This window comes from Triturus cristatus, chromosome 2_2 (genome assembly GCF_964204655.1).
Source record: "Triturus cristatus chromosome 2_2, aTriCri1.1, whole genome shotgun sequence".
Taxonomy (NCBI): domain Eukaryota; kingdom Metazoa; phylum Chordata; class Amphibia; order Caudata; family Salamandridae; genus Triturus; species Triturus cristatus.
In genome coordinates, this window is record NC_140582.1 from 622,902,268 (window position 1) to 622,916,890 (window position 14,623).

At 39.2% G+C, this 14,623-nt stretch overlaps 1 protein-coding gene across 2 annotated transcripts in view; it reads left to right on the forward strand.

Moving 5' to 3' along the window:
- LOC146862589 (uncharacterized) overlaps positions 1-14,623 on the forward strand; it is a 217,466-nt gene that overhangs the window by 59,838 nt on the left and 143,005 nt on the right. For both annotated transcript variants that reach the window (XM_085641795.1, XM_085641794.1), the window contains exons 3-4: positions 1,400-1,633; positions 11,548-11,570. In XM_085641795.1, the coding sequence (XP_085497921.1) occupies positions 1,400-1,633; positions 11,548-11,570 (257 nt within the window). The remainder of the gene's footprint in view (positions 1-1,399; positions 1,634-11,547; positions 11,571-14,623) is intronic.

Genomic DNA, 14,623 nt, shown 5'->3' on the forward strand with positions numbered 1-14,623 from the left:
AAGAACTGATTTGGGATGGGATGTAGCGGTCTAGTTTATTTCAGTATATCCCGGGCCCGGAAGGACCCACACACAATGTATCACTCACTGGACAGGAGTGGCCAGAGAGCATAAATAAAGGGGCCAGGGTCGCTCGTGACCTTCCGGTTCACACCAGTGAACGAGAGTGTAGTGCCTTATTAATGATTCCCCTGTAACGTGCCCACGTCATCATAATAATCAGGCTGCACCTACCTGGGCCGCGACAGCTTCTAACAACACACACCGTAATTAAAGCAAATAGATGACTGCATACGAGCCTCAAGCTCCTGCGGTGCCTGAAAACACCAGAAACAACTCAAATTACAAAACGGGAAAATCACTTCACTAACGTGGTGCTAGAGCAGCGAAGAAAGATCTGGCTAGAGAGGCTTCAAGGGACTATATACGGTGGGCTGGAGCCTGATTGATGGACTTGTTATTGTTTTTTCTTCCCTATGTTTTATAGGAAATGGAGTTTCTATTGACATATTAGCCTTATGAAATGGCTGCTAGAGCTTGATTACTGTAATAAAAGCGAAAGAAGTAAAGCCTAATCCTCGCCTCCGTGTCCTGCCATAGAAGCCCATTCTTTATGGGATAGGTTGGCTGATGTTCTGCCAGCGGTTTCTGAGGAGGTAGTCTTCAATGCACAACAGTAAATGTACTAATGCAAAACACTGCCCAGCTTTGGATAGAGCTTCATCTGAGGCAAGCAGAAGGGGTCATGTAATGTGTAGGAGTTCCATACCTGAGCTAGGCATCTACAAAGTGTCTGATGAGTAAACTACAGTGGTTGCTATGTAGATGAATGAGGGTGGGCACACCTAAATCATTGTGTAGGCACTGTCCTTCTCATGCTATAAAATTCTCATGGCAGATATTATGCATGTAGCACACAACTTCCATGCACACCACATTGTTTTGCAAATAATTACATTTACGAACCACCAAGGTTAGGGAGACCTCTTGTGCCAAACACGTAAATTGAAATTAATGATAGATTGGGCACATAGGGGAGGTTGCGTATGTGACAAAGACATGTTGGCATGTTACGTAAACTCTTACCAAAGTACCATTAATGGGGCATGAAAATGTATAAAATAGTTTGACTAAAGCTTCACCTCGTAGCAATGGTGTTTATTCTGAGTAAGTTATTCTTTCTAAGAATCCCTACTTTGTAAGCATCAGTACAGAAAATTTCAACATTGAAATTAAATTCTTTTTGGATGCAGCAATTTTGTTTTAAGGTATAGGGATGAAGTTGTCCACTGCGAGTTAATGCTGTTATAATATTTATCTTTTTGATAGATTTCATACCTTGATGTATATTATGTAAGGAGGTATTTTGCTGAAATTGACATGGCATTTTATTTTTTAGGCAGTCTTGCAGAATGAGACTGAAATCATTACATCAAAGTTTGATGAGATTAGCAAAATCCTGGATCTGAAAAGAAAGCAATTGCTGGAATATATTTCACATCAAAGAAGTAGGAAAATGAAAGAACATCAACTCTGGAAAGAAATGAAGACTGTAGACAAGAAAACTGTGGCGAACCTCCTTCTGGAGTGCGAGAAGATTGTTGATGAATGTGATCCTCAATCCTTCCTTAAGGTGAAAGGTTTTTTTCTGCTTAAAAATGCCTTGCAGTACTTCCTAGTTTTTCTTAAGGGATCCAGGTTTCGCCGTTCTTATGAAATAAATCAATGTTACACAAAATTTAAATAATAGGGCTATAGTTAAATACCAAAGCAAGTTCTAATAACCTATTATGTTGAATTATATCCCTTGCATTAAAAGAATAATCCTTATGTTTACCATAACATGGTGTAGTTTTGACAACGTTCAGCAACTGGGCAACACACAGGATGTTTATCTTACGTGGTGATTATATTAATCCTACTAATCAAACATTCAGCCATGGCGATAAGATTTACACATAGTGATACCAGATTGCTGATCAAGAGATGGTTCATCATATTTTTCAGTTTCTTTTAATAGTGATTTTTAATTCAAGCCAAATACACAGTTGGCAATGAAGCACTGTACAAATCGACAAGCATATATGCATCCCACGTTTGTGGGGGGCGTAACATCAGAAAGAAAGCCTACTGGAAAATGAAAGTGTTTATATAATTATTTAAACTTAATAATAGTGGGTACCATGAATCACATCCGGTGCTATTGCTCTCAGAACACTGGCTACCTCAATAGTGTATTTTAATGTGCACATACAACGATCCAAAAATAATTTAAAGAGAGACAAAAAGTTCATTCATTCTTGTCAAAAAAATATATTTTAATTTTCTCGAACGGATGTCAGAGTTCCAAGTAAAGGTCTCACATTTCATAACAGTTAACTTGTTTTACATCAAATATAACCGCTTCCATAATTCCAGTAGTTGGTATTGGGTTAGATATAATCACAATCCAGGTTACCCAAAACAGCCTGTAACAACCAACATGTTTCACAATTTAATTGCTTCTTTAGGGCTGTTGAAAACACAAACACCTGGTCTAAACATTTTTTAAACCTTAACTAATCTAAATTTTTACAATGATGTGACAATTTATACATTCAAAAATAAAGTAATATTCATTCAGATTTTCTATATTCATACATGAGAGCTTAATTGTGGTCCTTAATACTGTAATTTGTGAGTTGTCCTAAATACTGTAATTTGTGAGTTGGGCATGTTCATGCACAATATATAGTAAGCATTGATGGTATTTCCTCATATGCTGAGCTCTAATATTGAATAACTCTGATCTTCCTTAAATTTAGTACATATTTAGACATACCAGTTGAACTGAACTATATAAGTCTTGCACCCACAGTCTCAATGTTCATGGCTGTAGTCCTAGTAATTGAGCTAAATGGTAAATACAAATTCAAGATTCAGAGTTCCTTAAGATAGTCGCATGAGTCGAACCTGGAATTGATACACCTCAAATTTAAGACAGTTCTCCTAATCCTACATCTGTTCTTTCTACATTTCTCTGAACCATTATTAGAAAGGCTAAAGGATGTAGAGAAACCTTGCCCCAGTCATCTTATATTAGACCCACCCTCAGGGATCTTACATTTCAGGTAAACTTATCAAAATAGGTGTTTTATGGTTTCTAGTGTCCTCCTGCACAGTAGCAGAAAATCAAGGCTTCTGTCTAGTGGGAGTAAAATTATAAAATTTCTCAAGCCCATCTACTTATGATTCAGGAGATAAATCAGCACATTCCTAAAGTGAACCCGATTAGCAGGTTCTCACCTAGTAATACATTCTTGAACACTTTCCCAACATGTATTAGCAGAGTTATTCCAAAATAGTGATAATATTGTCTGATGCCTATGAATTATAAGCAAATAAATGAAATCTTTGATATTTCATATCTTGTCTTATAATGTTAAGACCCAAACCTTTCCTGGGTGGTAGTGCAAAATAGCGAATTGTACCATAAGGGATAATAAGTGTTTAATTCCGGTGTAGAAGTTATAGCGACCTAAAGAGTTGATATAAATACAAATTCTAGTTCTCACCGAGTATTATATTACAAATTTCCCCAAAAAGAAATAACTATTAGCATGAGTGTTCAAGATAAATCGTTAATGGTACCTGGTAAACTAATGAGCAAGAGTAACCTCATTACTTTGACACAAACTATTTTCTAAATATAAGAATAAAATATATGAGAAAAAAATCTTTATAAGAAATTTTTTAAAAGTCCTAAAATGTCAACATATTCTTAAAATCAACTCTTAAAATCAACAAATAAGTGAACTAAGTATCCACATGTGACAGCAAGTTATATCATATGGCTCGCTATTATGTTAGCCTTTATTTCGTTTTTGAATATCCAGCCTAATCACGTCACGCGGTCCGACCTAGCAAGTTCAAGAAAATGGCTTCTGGTACTATACTGATCGAGTGTTTGAAATGGGGTACCTGTTCTAATTCGGTGGGTGAAGCAGTGTATGTAAAGGAAACAGTTAAAATCAATAGGACGGACAGGAAGTAAAATCAAAAATGAGTAAAAATATAAAGAGGGTAAAAATTCATATATAGATATATAAATCTACAATCTGGATGTCTCCAAACTGGATATCGAACCCGCTTGAACCTATTTATGTGAGCTGACATTATTAAGTTACACCACTCTGTAGTCTGCCATAATCCTATGGAACTGACTTCTTATCACAAACGATGCAGTGGTTATGGATCTTTTGTGTTACTATCAATGGAACGTAAAATAATAGAGACAAGAATTACAATATAAATATATAACCCAGCAATAAAGATCTCTCCCCATTAGGGATCGAATCTTCTTCAACCTATTCATGAGACATGACATTATAAGGTATGATACTCAGTGGTCCCTAATAATCATATTGAATTGGCAACTAAGCAGAATGATTCGAATAGTTACAGATATTATATACTGCTTTCATTGAGCTTTAAAGAGTAGAGACAAGAAAACATTGTGGCTTAATGTGAAGAAATAAGTGTTTATGAGTAATACTGACCTCAGTAGTTGTCGTATAAGGTTTCATGTGGTCAACCAAAACACCAATTCTTTTCCTAAGTCAAGTGCCATGCAAGGGGCCATGTGTTTGAGCTAACTATCCATCAGTGTAGTTAGTCAAACAAGGGGCATATTTTCCCTGCTATACTGGTTATTTTCCCTAAGATATGACTCCATAATAAATTCACTCAAATAGAGACTGTGGTGCCTCTGTTATGTAGTTTAAAATCTCATGTGAGTGAGTCTCATTGGAAAACCAAACGAGTAGATACAAAGCTTACTAGACCTCATAACTAAAACTACATTTCTGACATAGAATCAAAAGTTCTGGAAGGTGGAGGAAGTGGATCGAAATAAAATGATATGAAGATAATGATAGTAGGGTATTCAAATCTCCCCTTATATTTAGACCCAACTGTACAGTTTTAATGTATTGATCCAGTACCTTTCCCTGGCTCCTATTGACCGCGCAACATTGGCACTTCGTCTATTAGAAAACTCAGGTTCAATTCCTATACATTTTATTTTCTCCATATTTGTTGTGGAGTTTTTTTTTTTTAAAGTGCAATGCAATAGATATTTAGAATCTTTAGTTTTTCAATACTCTTGTGTGTTGTCTCTAATGTTCTTTAAGTTTCCTGTTTGTCAGAAGCATATATAATCATATAAACACAATTCATAGTGTTGCAGTTCATGAACGATTTGATCTTGTACCTTTTTCCTCTTGCCATCAGTAACATATTCTATATTGCCTTGCCACATTTTTACAACATACACAGTTAACACTCTTATACAAACCTATTATTACCTCAGATAGCGAAGTTTAATATGAAGACATAGCAGTCCGTCCTGTATATCTCATGTTGTCACTAGGGCTAAAAATCATTCTGAGTGTGTGCTTCAGCATATGTGATAGTGGGGTTGTTTGGGAGACATTTCACAATGTCTGAATTAAGAGCATCTCCCAATGTTTATTGAGACTATATGCGTGTGTGTGAGTGTGTGTGAAATTTTACTACATGCCCCAGTGTGCATTGTTTGAAATGAACTCTACTATGAGCGCACACCTGAGGCCAATTAAATTTAAATAGCAAGCGGGGAGATGTGGCTGCAACAAACTGCTGTTTTCCTGGCATGGGCCTCTGACGAGAAGCGAGAATGCTTTGAAATGCGTAAGTCCAAGGGACTGAATATCGGGATGGGAAGCTGCATGGTTTCAGAATAAAGTTTGTTTAACTTACCTGCGAGCAGAGTGCGGCCTCATCTCTGAACACCTTTGTGGAAACACGTTATCACGGCGGCTCCGGCCATGGAGGGATCGCACCGCCTGGAAATCAACTAAAGGACCACAAGAGTTGTACAGATCCTCTTTGAAGTGGCGCAGCAGGTTGATCAATTAAATATGCAGAGTTCTAGCCAGGAGCCCACTGGAGGGCTATGAAAATTGTCCCGAATTCACAAGCAGGAACTGAACCCACTGGAGGGAAAAGACGCGGAATTTTACTACATGTCCCAGCGTGCATTGTTTGAAATGAACTCTACTATGAGGGCACACCTGAGGCCAATGAAATGTAAATAGCAAGCGGTGGATATGTATTCCATTGCTATATGTTATAATACATCCCTACACTTGTTTGTCAGTACTATTACTAATCTTTTCTTAAAGTAGTTCTTTTGTCTTAATTCTACCTGCCCTTTGTCTAGCACAGTTTGCTTCCAAACATTTTAGAATCGCAACTCACGTTTTCAGAATGATAAACTTTTTCGACCCACCTACCTTTAATGGATATTAAGCAAGCAATTTTTTTAATGTAACCAAAGCATCGTGTGGCAGCGCATTGTCATGTACACACAGCACGTTTTACATTGAAATGGTCAATATATTTGCACAGACATACAGTTTTACTAGTAACTATATAGCACCCAAATGATAATGTGTGGAAATCGAGTTTCTGTGAATATTCAACTTTTTGCATCTCCAAGTAAAGTCTTGATTGGTTGTGATCCTATAAAACCACTGTTTTGAAATTCTAAAGTGTGCTGGAAACAATGTACTTTGCCTCATTTTTGCTTTCCTGACCACTGAATGCACACAGTTAATTTACAACTATTTACATTTGTGTTGCAAAACAGACATCCTATAGCCTTTCCTTTCACACTCCCTATACTCTATAAAATGGTCACGTAATTCACTTTAAAAACTCCTCTCACTTTGCAGTCGGAGCAAGGAAAGTAAACACCAATCCCATGTTAAGAAACATAAGCAGCACTTTCTCAGAAGACATAGCCTGACATTTTACCTCTGTCTTTGAAGCACGAGCAATTGTGACGAGATAAGCACATAATTTAAAGGTATCTTTATGTCCGGGAGCAGCAGGAACAGTAGTTGACGTATTTACTTCAGTAGGAACAGTCAAAGCATGTGTTGTGGTCCCCGACGATTCAGGTTTATTTAAAGAAACTGCTGGACCAATAGTAAGTAAACCGAATAATTATTGCATACGGGGTACTAGAAACAGTTGAGTTAATATGAACACAAATCCCTGAAGTCTCTCCCATAAAGCTCTGACTTGCATTCGCTGGGGTAGTGGCTCCCTCTGAGCTTCCATTGGTAACAACACCACTCATTCCTTCAGACTGGGTGACATTATAAGGAAGTGGACGAGTTCACAATAACACATCTAGATAGTCATCACTAGAATCACTATCTTCGCCTGTTCCCTCTGCACTCTGTACTTTATCCTCCTCCTTCTTTTTGTCTTTCTGAGGTTCCTTTCTTGCAGGATATAACTTATCTCCTTCAATCATGTTAGTTATCCATTTTTGTTGTTCTGCATCTCATCTAGCTTCGGCACAAGTACGCACTGCCTTTCTGACTCAACCCTTCTACTTCTGTTTCTCCTTGACGTAGGCTACATGCTCCTAAGCATTAAGACCTCGTACTGTGCAGGTCTAAGCAGTTGTTTCATTTCATACAATACCCTTCACAGATTTTCAATAATTCTCAAATTGAATGTGCCATAGTGTGTAAGCATCTAAGCACCTTCTTTTTCAGTGATCTTAAGCCATTGACTCTGCCAAGTGTACGTGTGGAGCCCCACAATTATGGCCGTATAATGACATAATGTGCCTTTCCACAGAGCTTCTTCTTCTCTAACTGGGACTCTTACCTATCCCCATATCAGATCTCGTATAGCCTTGAAAAATATAATTATCCAGCAATAATATCAACAATCTCAAGCAGAAATGTAGTTTCACACTAGGAAATAATATCTTTACTCCTAATTCCCTTTCGGCTTCAACAACCAATAGCAGCGTGACACTAAGTAACTTATCAACTAGTAACAGCGCGGCACAAACGCCAACTGTCCAATCTCAGTGCAGCACACTATGATATATTTCTCACTTCTTGCAGCGGCAAACCCTCCCTTACCATTTTCATGATGGCACTCTTTTCTCAACCCTAGGCAAACAAAAACGCTAAGCGATTTCAACACACAACTTTTGTCTGCTCCACTAAAGAAATCAAATTACACAGAAAATGGCCCAGAGCTACACTTTCCGACCTACTCAGATACACACTCAAGTGAAATCTCCACCAGCTAGAATCACCCAGATCAGTGCAGCTTCTCCTTTACGCAAATAGGTTCCACTACACCAACCACATCTTACACTCACACAAAGGTGTATGTCCCTATCCCAATTGTGCAGCCGTTGGTACCTCACGACTAGCACCACAAAACTTAGCATACAAATTACAATACAGTATATTCTACACTTTATATCTATACCGGGATATTTGGCTACTTCCAGCCCGATAACAACTGCTCAACAGTAAGCACATTCACATCTATGCCACAACTAAAACATCTTCTGCTCTCATCACATAATCTCAACAAAATACAGCAATTAAAGCGTGCAACCCTATAATCCTCACTCCTCCTGTAGTACAACTCTTTTCCGAACTGCTGTAACTCCACTGATCTCCGAATCAGGACTTGGTAAAGGCTAGGATGGGTTTGGGCACGTCTGCAATTGAATACGCTAACTCCCTTTGCTTCAGTAGCTAACCTTCTGACAAGCTGCCATCTTGATGGCGTGCTGGACCTTGCACCCAAATCTTAGTCAATTTGTCAAAGAGTTTTCCTCATTGGTCTTATGGACCTTTGATAGTTGACGTGCAGCATTGAGTGGGAGAAAACATCAAAAATACTTTTATACTTGTGAAGCCAATGTAACTTCAAAATATGGACCAAGAATCGCTGAATATATTTAAAGGTTTTATTTCGGATTACCATTCAATCCAGTATATATGCAAACCAAGCATAAGTTCAGTAAATGCAGCAAGACCATAGGTAAGCTGAAATATCTCAGTAGGTTAAGGCGCAATAGAATGACATATCGAATTGCGATAACCACAAGTGTATCAACACAAATTAAAGCAAACCGGTTTTCCATAAAGCAACTGACCTTCTCTCTTCTGAACCTAGATCAAATATAGGGTCATCAATCAAGGGTCAATAAATCCGAGGCATAAAGAAAGATGTCCGCATGATCAAACTCCAGTAGAAGTCCAGAGAAAAAGGAAATTAGTGTATAGTATCAAGCTTCACACAAGTAAGAATAGGGCAAGCGTATAGGTCTGTACCTCTCACAGGGCCAGATGTACATACTTTTGAATTTGCAATTGCCTAATAGCGAATGTTTGCGATTTGCTTTTAGGTAATCGCAAACAGCGATGTACTACAGTGTGTTTTTCTCTGCTTGCGATTCCCAGTGGGTCGTAAATAGACCTACCTCATTAATATTCATGAGGTAGGTTGCAATATGCGACCCATTGGGAATCGCTAAAATCACAGGTATCATGGCCTGCCGGGGTCTGCAGACCACCATGTCTGTGATTGCTTTTCGATAAAGCCATGTTTTTTTTTTTGTTTTTTTTTTTAAATGCAGCCCGTTTTTCTTAAAGGAAAACAGGATGCATTTCAAAAAGAATAAAAACCTTTTGTTTATTTTTTATAAGAGTAGGCAGTGGTACGTTTTTACAACCATTCACAAAGGGGAGGGTGTCCCTTGGGGAACCCTTCACGTTTGCAAATGGGAAACCACCTACTTTAAGTATACTGTAAAAAGCAAATGTTTTTCAACCGCATTTCGATTGCAAACCATTCACATATACCACTTTTAGTCGGTTTGTAATTCGGTAATATGTTACCAAGTTTCAAAATTGGGTTCTGTACATTCAAAAAGGCTTGTTTGCCGTCACAAACAGCCCGATTCTGTGAATCAGAACGTTTGCAAGCTCAAAAAAGCTACTTACTTCTGGCCAAAAGTCTAAAGGGAATCTCTCCTAACTCTAACTATAAGAACATCAAATAAAAGTAACAGTAGATTGAGAAATATTCTTATCTTCCGCACACCACCAGAGACCAATTGGAACACTACTTGAGTGCATCTGCAACATGGCTTTAGGTTCATATCGTATCAAACTGAAACTGCATTTCTCAGCCTTGAACATCTTTCCATCCTGGTACATGATGAACAGAAGGCCTCTTTTGATCGGTGTTGCTTGACGTTCACTGCCAAATTTCTCTTCAAGCCTCTCTATCATCAGTCTAACACCGACAATAAGCCTTTCTCTAGCTAACGTAAATCATGATAATGAACCAGCAAGGAAAAGAGAGAACACGTTGGCAAAGCAAAATAAATTTAGACTGAGGCCTTCAGTTAGACTAACTTTAGTTAAGCGTTTAATGTGCACTTAGAATACATGGTTATACATGTGCATGTACAACTTTAGAAGTAAATGCAAAACTTGAATGAAAGAATACATGTTTATGCATGTATAGCTTGAAGTGAGAATGTGAATAAGAATACATAATTTCATTATTAACTGTGCGTTAGTGCAAACATATAAATCTCTAGTTATACAGTGAATATATTTCAGTAAAGAGTTTAAATTCTTCACGCACGTTAATAAAGTTAAGGCACACAGTGAATATAATGTCAAATACACATATATAATTGCATTTCTGTGATGTGTAAGGGTGGAGTCTAAATTGCTCTAGCCACTACTCTAGGAAATAAAATAATTCAGAGTGCAACTGATGTCCTTACCAGGTTTAAGGAACAGCATCTCAGACAGTTCATAAGTAATCAGCTCCTTCGTAAGTCCACCTGGCCTTGTTTCTGATAATTAAAATAGGTTTCTCCGACACTTTTTTATTTTTCAAAGACCTTGACATCTTCAGTATAAAATGCCTAAAAGGTTCGTTCTGTGCAATTTCTACAATTTGAGCCTCAACACATGCACAAAACTAGACACAAGTGCACATCAAACAAATACTTACATTTTGAAATATTTGTATTTATTTGCAGACAAAACATATACAGAAATCGAAATTGTATTGGAAGGTTGGAGCTTTTCAAAATGTGATTTTTATTTCTAAAACATAAAGCAATATGTTAGACTCTAGCATAGTCACTTTATCGTTTGTCCTCTTAATGCATCCTCTTGTTGTGTACACTAGTGCTTCAATTGAGTCACCAGTCTTTTATACTTTTGTTTGCTCTTCTTGCTCTGCTCCCTAGAATTAAGTTAAAGATATCCACTTCATTTTTAGCCTCCAATTTCAAAGTCCTTCACATTTACAGAGCGTCTTTAAATTTTCAAATTGCTGGGGGTGGGAAGTTGTGTGTGTGTGTGTGTGTGTGTACACACTCTCTTATTCTCTTATTCAGCTAATTATTTATCTTTCTTAGCAGACGGGATCCTTAACTAGGTTTGGCGTACCTACAGGGGTCCATGGACCACTAGTTAAGAACCATTGTTCTGTTATCTAAATGACAATGGCCCTCCGATGTTTGGAACCATTTTAAGGATTAAAATATTTATTTTATATATGCGCATGCCAATACTTAATTTTGTTTGGAAATAGAGGTGAATGTTTTAATTTCCTTTTTTTTGCCCATATTTTGACTAATGGTATTTTTTGTGTTTGTAATTGCAGGTGGCATGTGACTTGAATAAAAGGTACAGATATTTTATCTCAAAGGTTTCTCAACATCTTTTCAAGATATGTGTATACATAGGTAATATGTTGCTGAAGCATTTGTAAAATGTTTACTGTCTGCTCATTAAGAAATTCAAATACAGAACGTTGTTCCCATTCCTTGCACGTTTTTATGGTTGTTTTTGCACAATTGTTTTATTTTTTACTGCCAGAATAGTCATGAGGTTTAATTTTTTGTTTACAGTACTTTGTTGTTTTGTTCTTCATTTTCAAAATCCCTGGTTGAGAACCTTTCTGATGTAAGCCTGTTCCTTATTGAAAAGATGCCATTGCTTTGAAAGAATGTTGGTTTTTTCACCTATTCCACTCTGCGGTTCTTATAAAGCTATTATCACTGGCAACTCACTCCCATATTGTTTTCTGCCTAGTGGTCGGGTCATGAACTGCTTTGTTGCGCTTGCCTCTTTTCCATGCCTGGAACAGTACCCATCCATTTTCTGGCAAACATGTATTTTATCTCATAAAGAGTTGTGAAACGGTTTTACAGAGCAAGTGACTTCTGCTTTGGTGGCAGACATCTTGGATAAAATCCCTGTAAATGATATTATGCAGGTCAAAGTCCAGGGATATTTGCCTTTGCTGTATGGTTTTACAGTTCTTAAAAGAGTGCATACTCAATCATGATTTGGCTTCTCTTCAGTTCTTTTCTTCCTGAATTAAGCCTTTTTTTCCAAAACCTCTTATTGCTTTTGTACCAGTAGAAAACACTGTGCAGCGGGTACAGATAAACCGGTTATAGCCAGTGTCCAGCATTAACTTGAATGTCATCTGTGATGGCCACTGTTCGACTATACATGATCCGAACCCTGATGGTAATCCCACTATATTTCCCACACCTTGTAATATTTCTGGAGGTAGCCCTTGATGCCTTGGCACAGTAATCCATATTCTGTGCCCATTACCTCCTAAACGGTGCCATTAGCCAGCAATGTCTCCTTGTAATTAATATCATCACCACCAGTACCCTTCTGCCTCCCTGTGGCCCTCACTCCACCATCATTCACAATAGGGCCATTTTGAGGTCCGGTATGAATGGTCTACTTATAGTCTGGGCAAGTGTGACATGAACCAGGGGCAAGCATTATTGTATGACCGGGCACTCCCAAACTGTGAAAGAAGGTGCCCCTCTATAGGCAGTAGGGACTCATTCCAACCTGCATTCTCCTTTGGCTAGTTGGACTATGGTATTTCTGGGGTAGGTATTTTAATTAAAGAGGATCGCTCCTTGCTATTGCTGTTGCTCTGCTTTAGGGGTAAATATCTTTTGCTCCAGCATTCTTCATCTCGGGAGGATGCCACTCCTGCAGTGGAAAAAACCTTTGGCTTCAATATTGTTCATCACGGAAGGGTGCCTTTGCCGTTGCTCAGGGGTGAGCCCCTTTGGCTCTGCGTTGTACCTGGTTGTTGCACTGTAAGAAGGTTCTGCTTCACCTTACCACGGCATACTGCATGACCTACTCGGCAACTCCACCTCCTTCATTTATCTCCTGGGGGCACGCATTGCTCACATTGCTGCTGCTGATCCGGATTTCATTTGTCGTCGGGCACCTAGTTCAGCTCTGATGTTTCTTTGCTGGTCACTGCTCCTGGATTATCTGGGGTGGTGGTGGTAGCCCTTACCATTCTGTCCTTTGCCAGCTCGCTGGCTGCCCTGCATTGAAGCATGAACGTGCAAACGTCCTATTTAATGGCTAATCGCTGCTAATTTGTGCTCCTCCTTTACAAATGCAAAAAGAACAATTGATAGACAGAATGCAGAACAATGTCATACATTCACCTCAGTACAAAGATCTTGGCCCAAATCCATCGTTTTTTTGCTCCCCATGCCATTCCAGTTTGAACCCAGCCATATGCAAATCAGTCTTGACCCTGTGCCTCATGGGAACAGTCCAGCACGAACTGCCAAGCCAGGTCTTCCCTGGACTGCAACCAAGCATCCTAGGATCGGTTTCGGAGTTTCACCCCTCATTAGCCAGGATAGCTTGACTCCAGTAGCATGGAGAGCACAGGACCACCTCTGGGCATAGGCGTCCCACTCCGGGGTGACAAATGCATCAGCCAGGATCCAGACGTTGGTCCCTTGCTCACTTTGCCATTGGATTTAAGCTAGCGTGGCTGATAACGGGTGTTACCCCAAAACCGGTCCCAGGATGCTTGATTCCGGTTCAGGGAAGACCTGGCTTAGCAGTTCGGGCTGGACTGTTCCCATGAGGCACAGGGTCAAGAATTATTTGCATATATCTGGGTCTGAACTGAGGTGGCAAAGTGAGCTAAAGAACATGATGGATTCAACCCACATCTGTGACCTGGTGAGTGTCTGAAAAGCTTCAGCGCTCCGTCCATCATCTCCTTGTGTTTGCTTTGTTCGCCCTAAATTGGAAGGGTATGCCCAGACGTGGGTCCCTTGCTCACTTTTCCACTGGATTCAAACTAGCCTTGCTGATGAGTGGTGTTACCTTGAAACCGGTCCCAGGATGCTTGTTTCCGGTTCAGGGAAGACTTGGCTGTTCGGGCAGGACTGTTCCCATGAGGCTCAGGGTCAAGAATTATTTGCATATATCTGGGTCTGAACTTAGGTGGCAAAGTGAGCTAAAGAACGATGATGGATTCAACCCAGATCTGTGACTAGGGGTGAGTGTCTGAAAAGCTTCAGCGCTCCGTCCATCATCTCCATGTGTTTGCATCCTTTACAAATGGGCAAGCGCAAAGCCACCGACACCCTCCCTAGGAAACAAAAGAAGAGCTGTAAGAAGGCCACTAATGACTTGGAGGCTGACTCCCAACCTAATACAACGCTTGAAGGCATTGTCGGGGGGAATTAGACCTATATTTACAAACAAAAGGAGGGATAAATCGGTTGCTACTAACAAGGGCCCAGCTGAAAAAGAGATTACAATGTCTGAGACATTGTCTGAGTCTATGAACACCATTTTCGCTGACTGTAATTGTACGGGGCCTGGGCCTTTGATTGTAGAGCCTTCCCTTGTATGTGCTAATAAGTATGCTGTTCTTG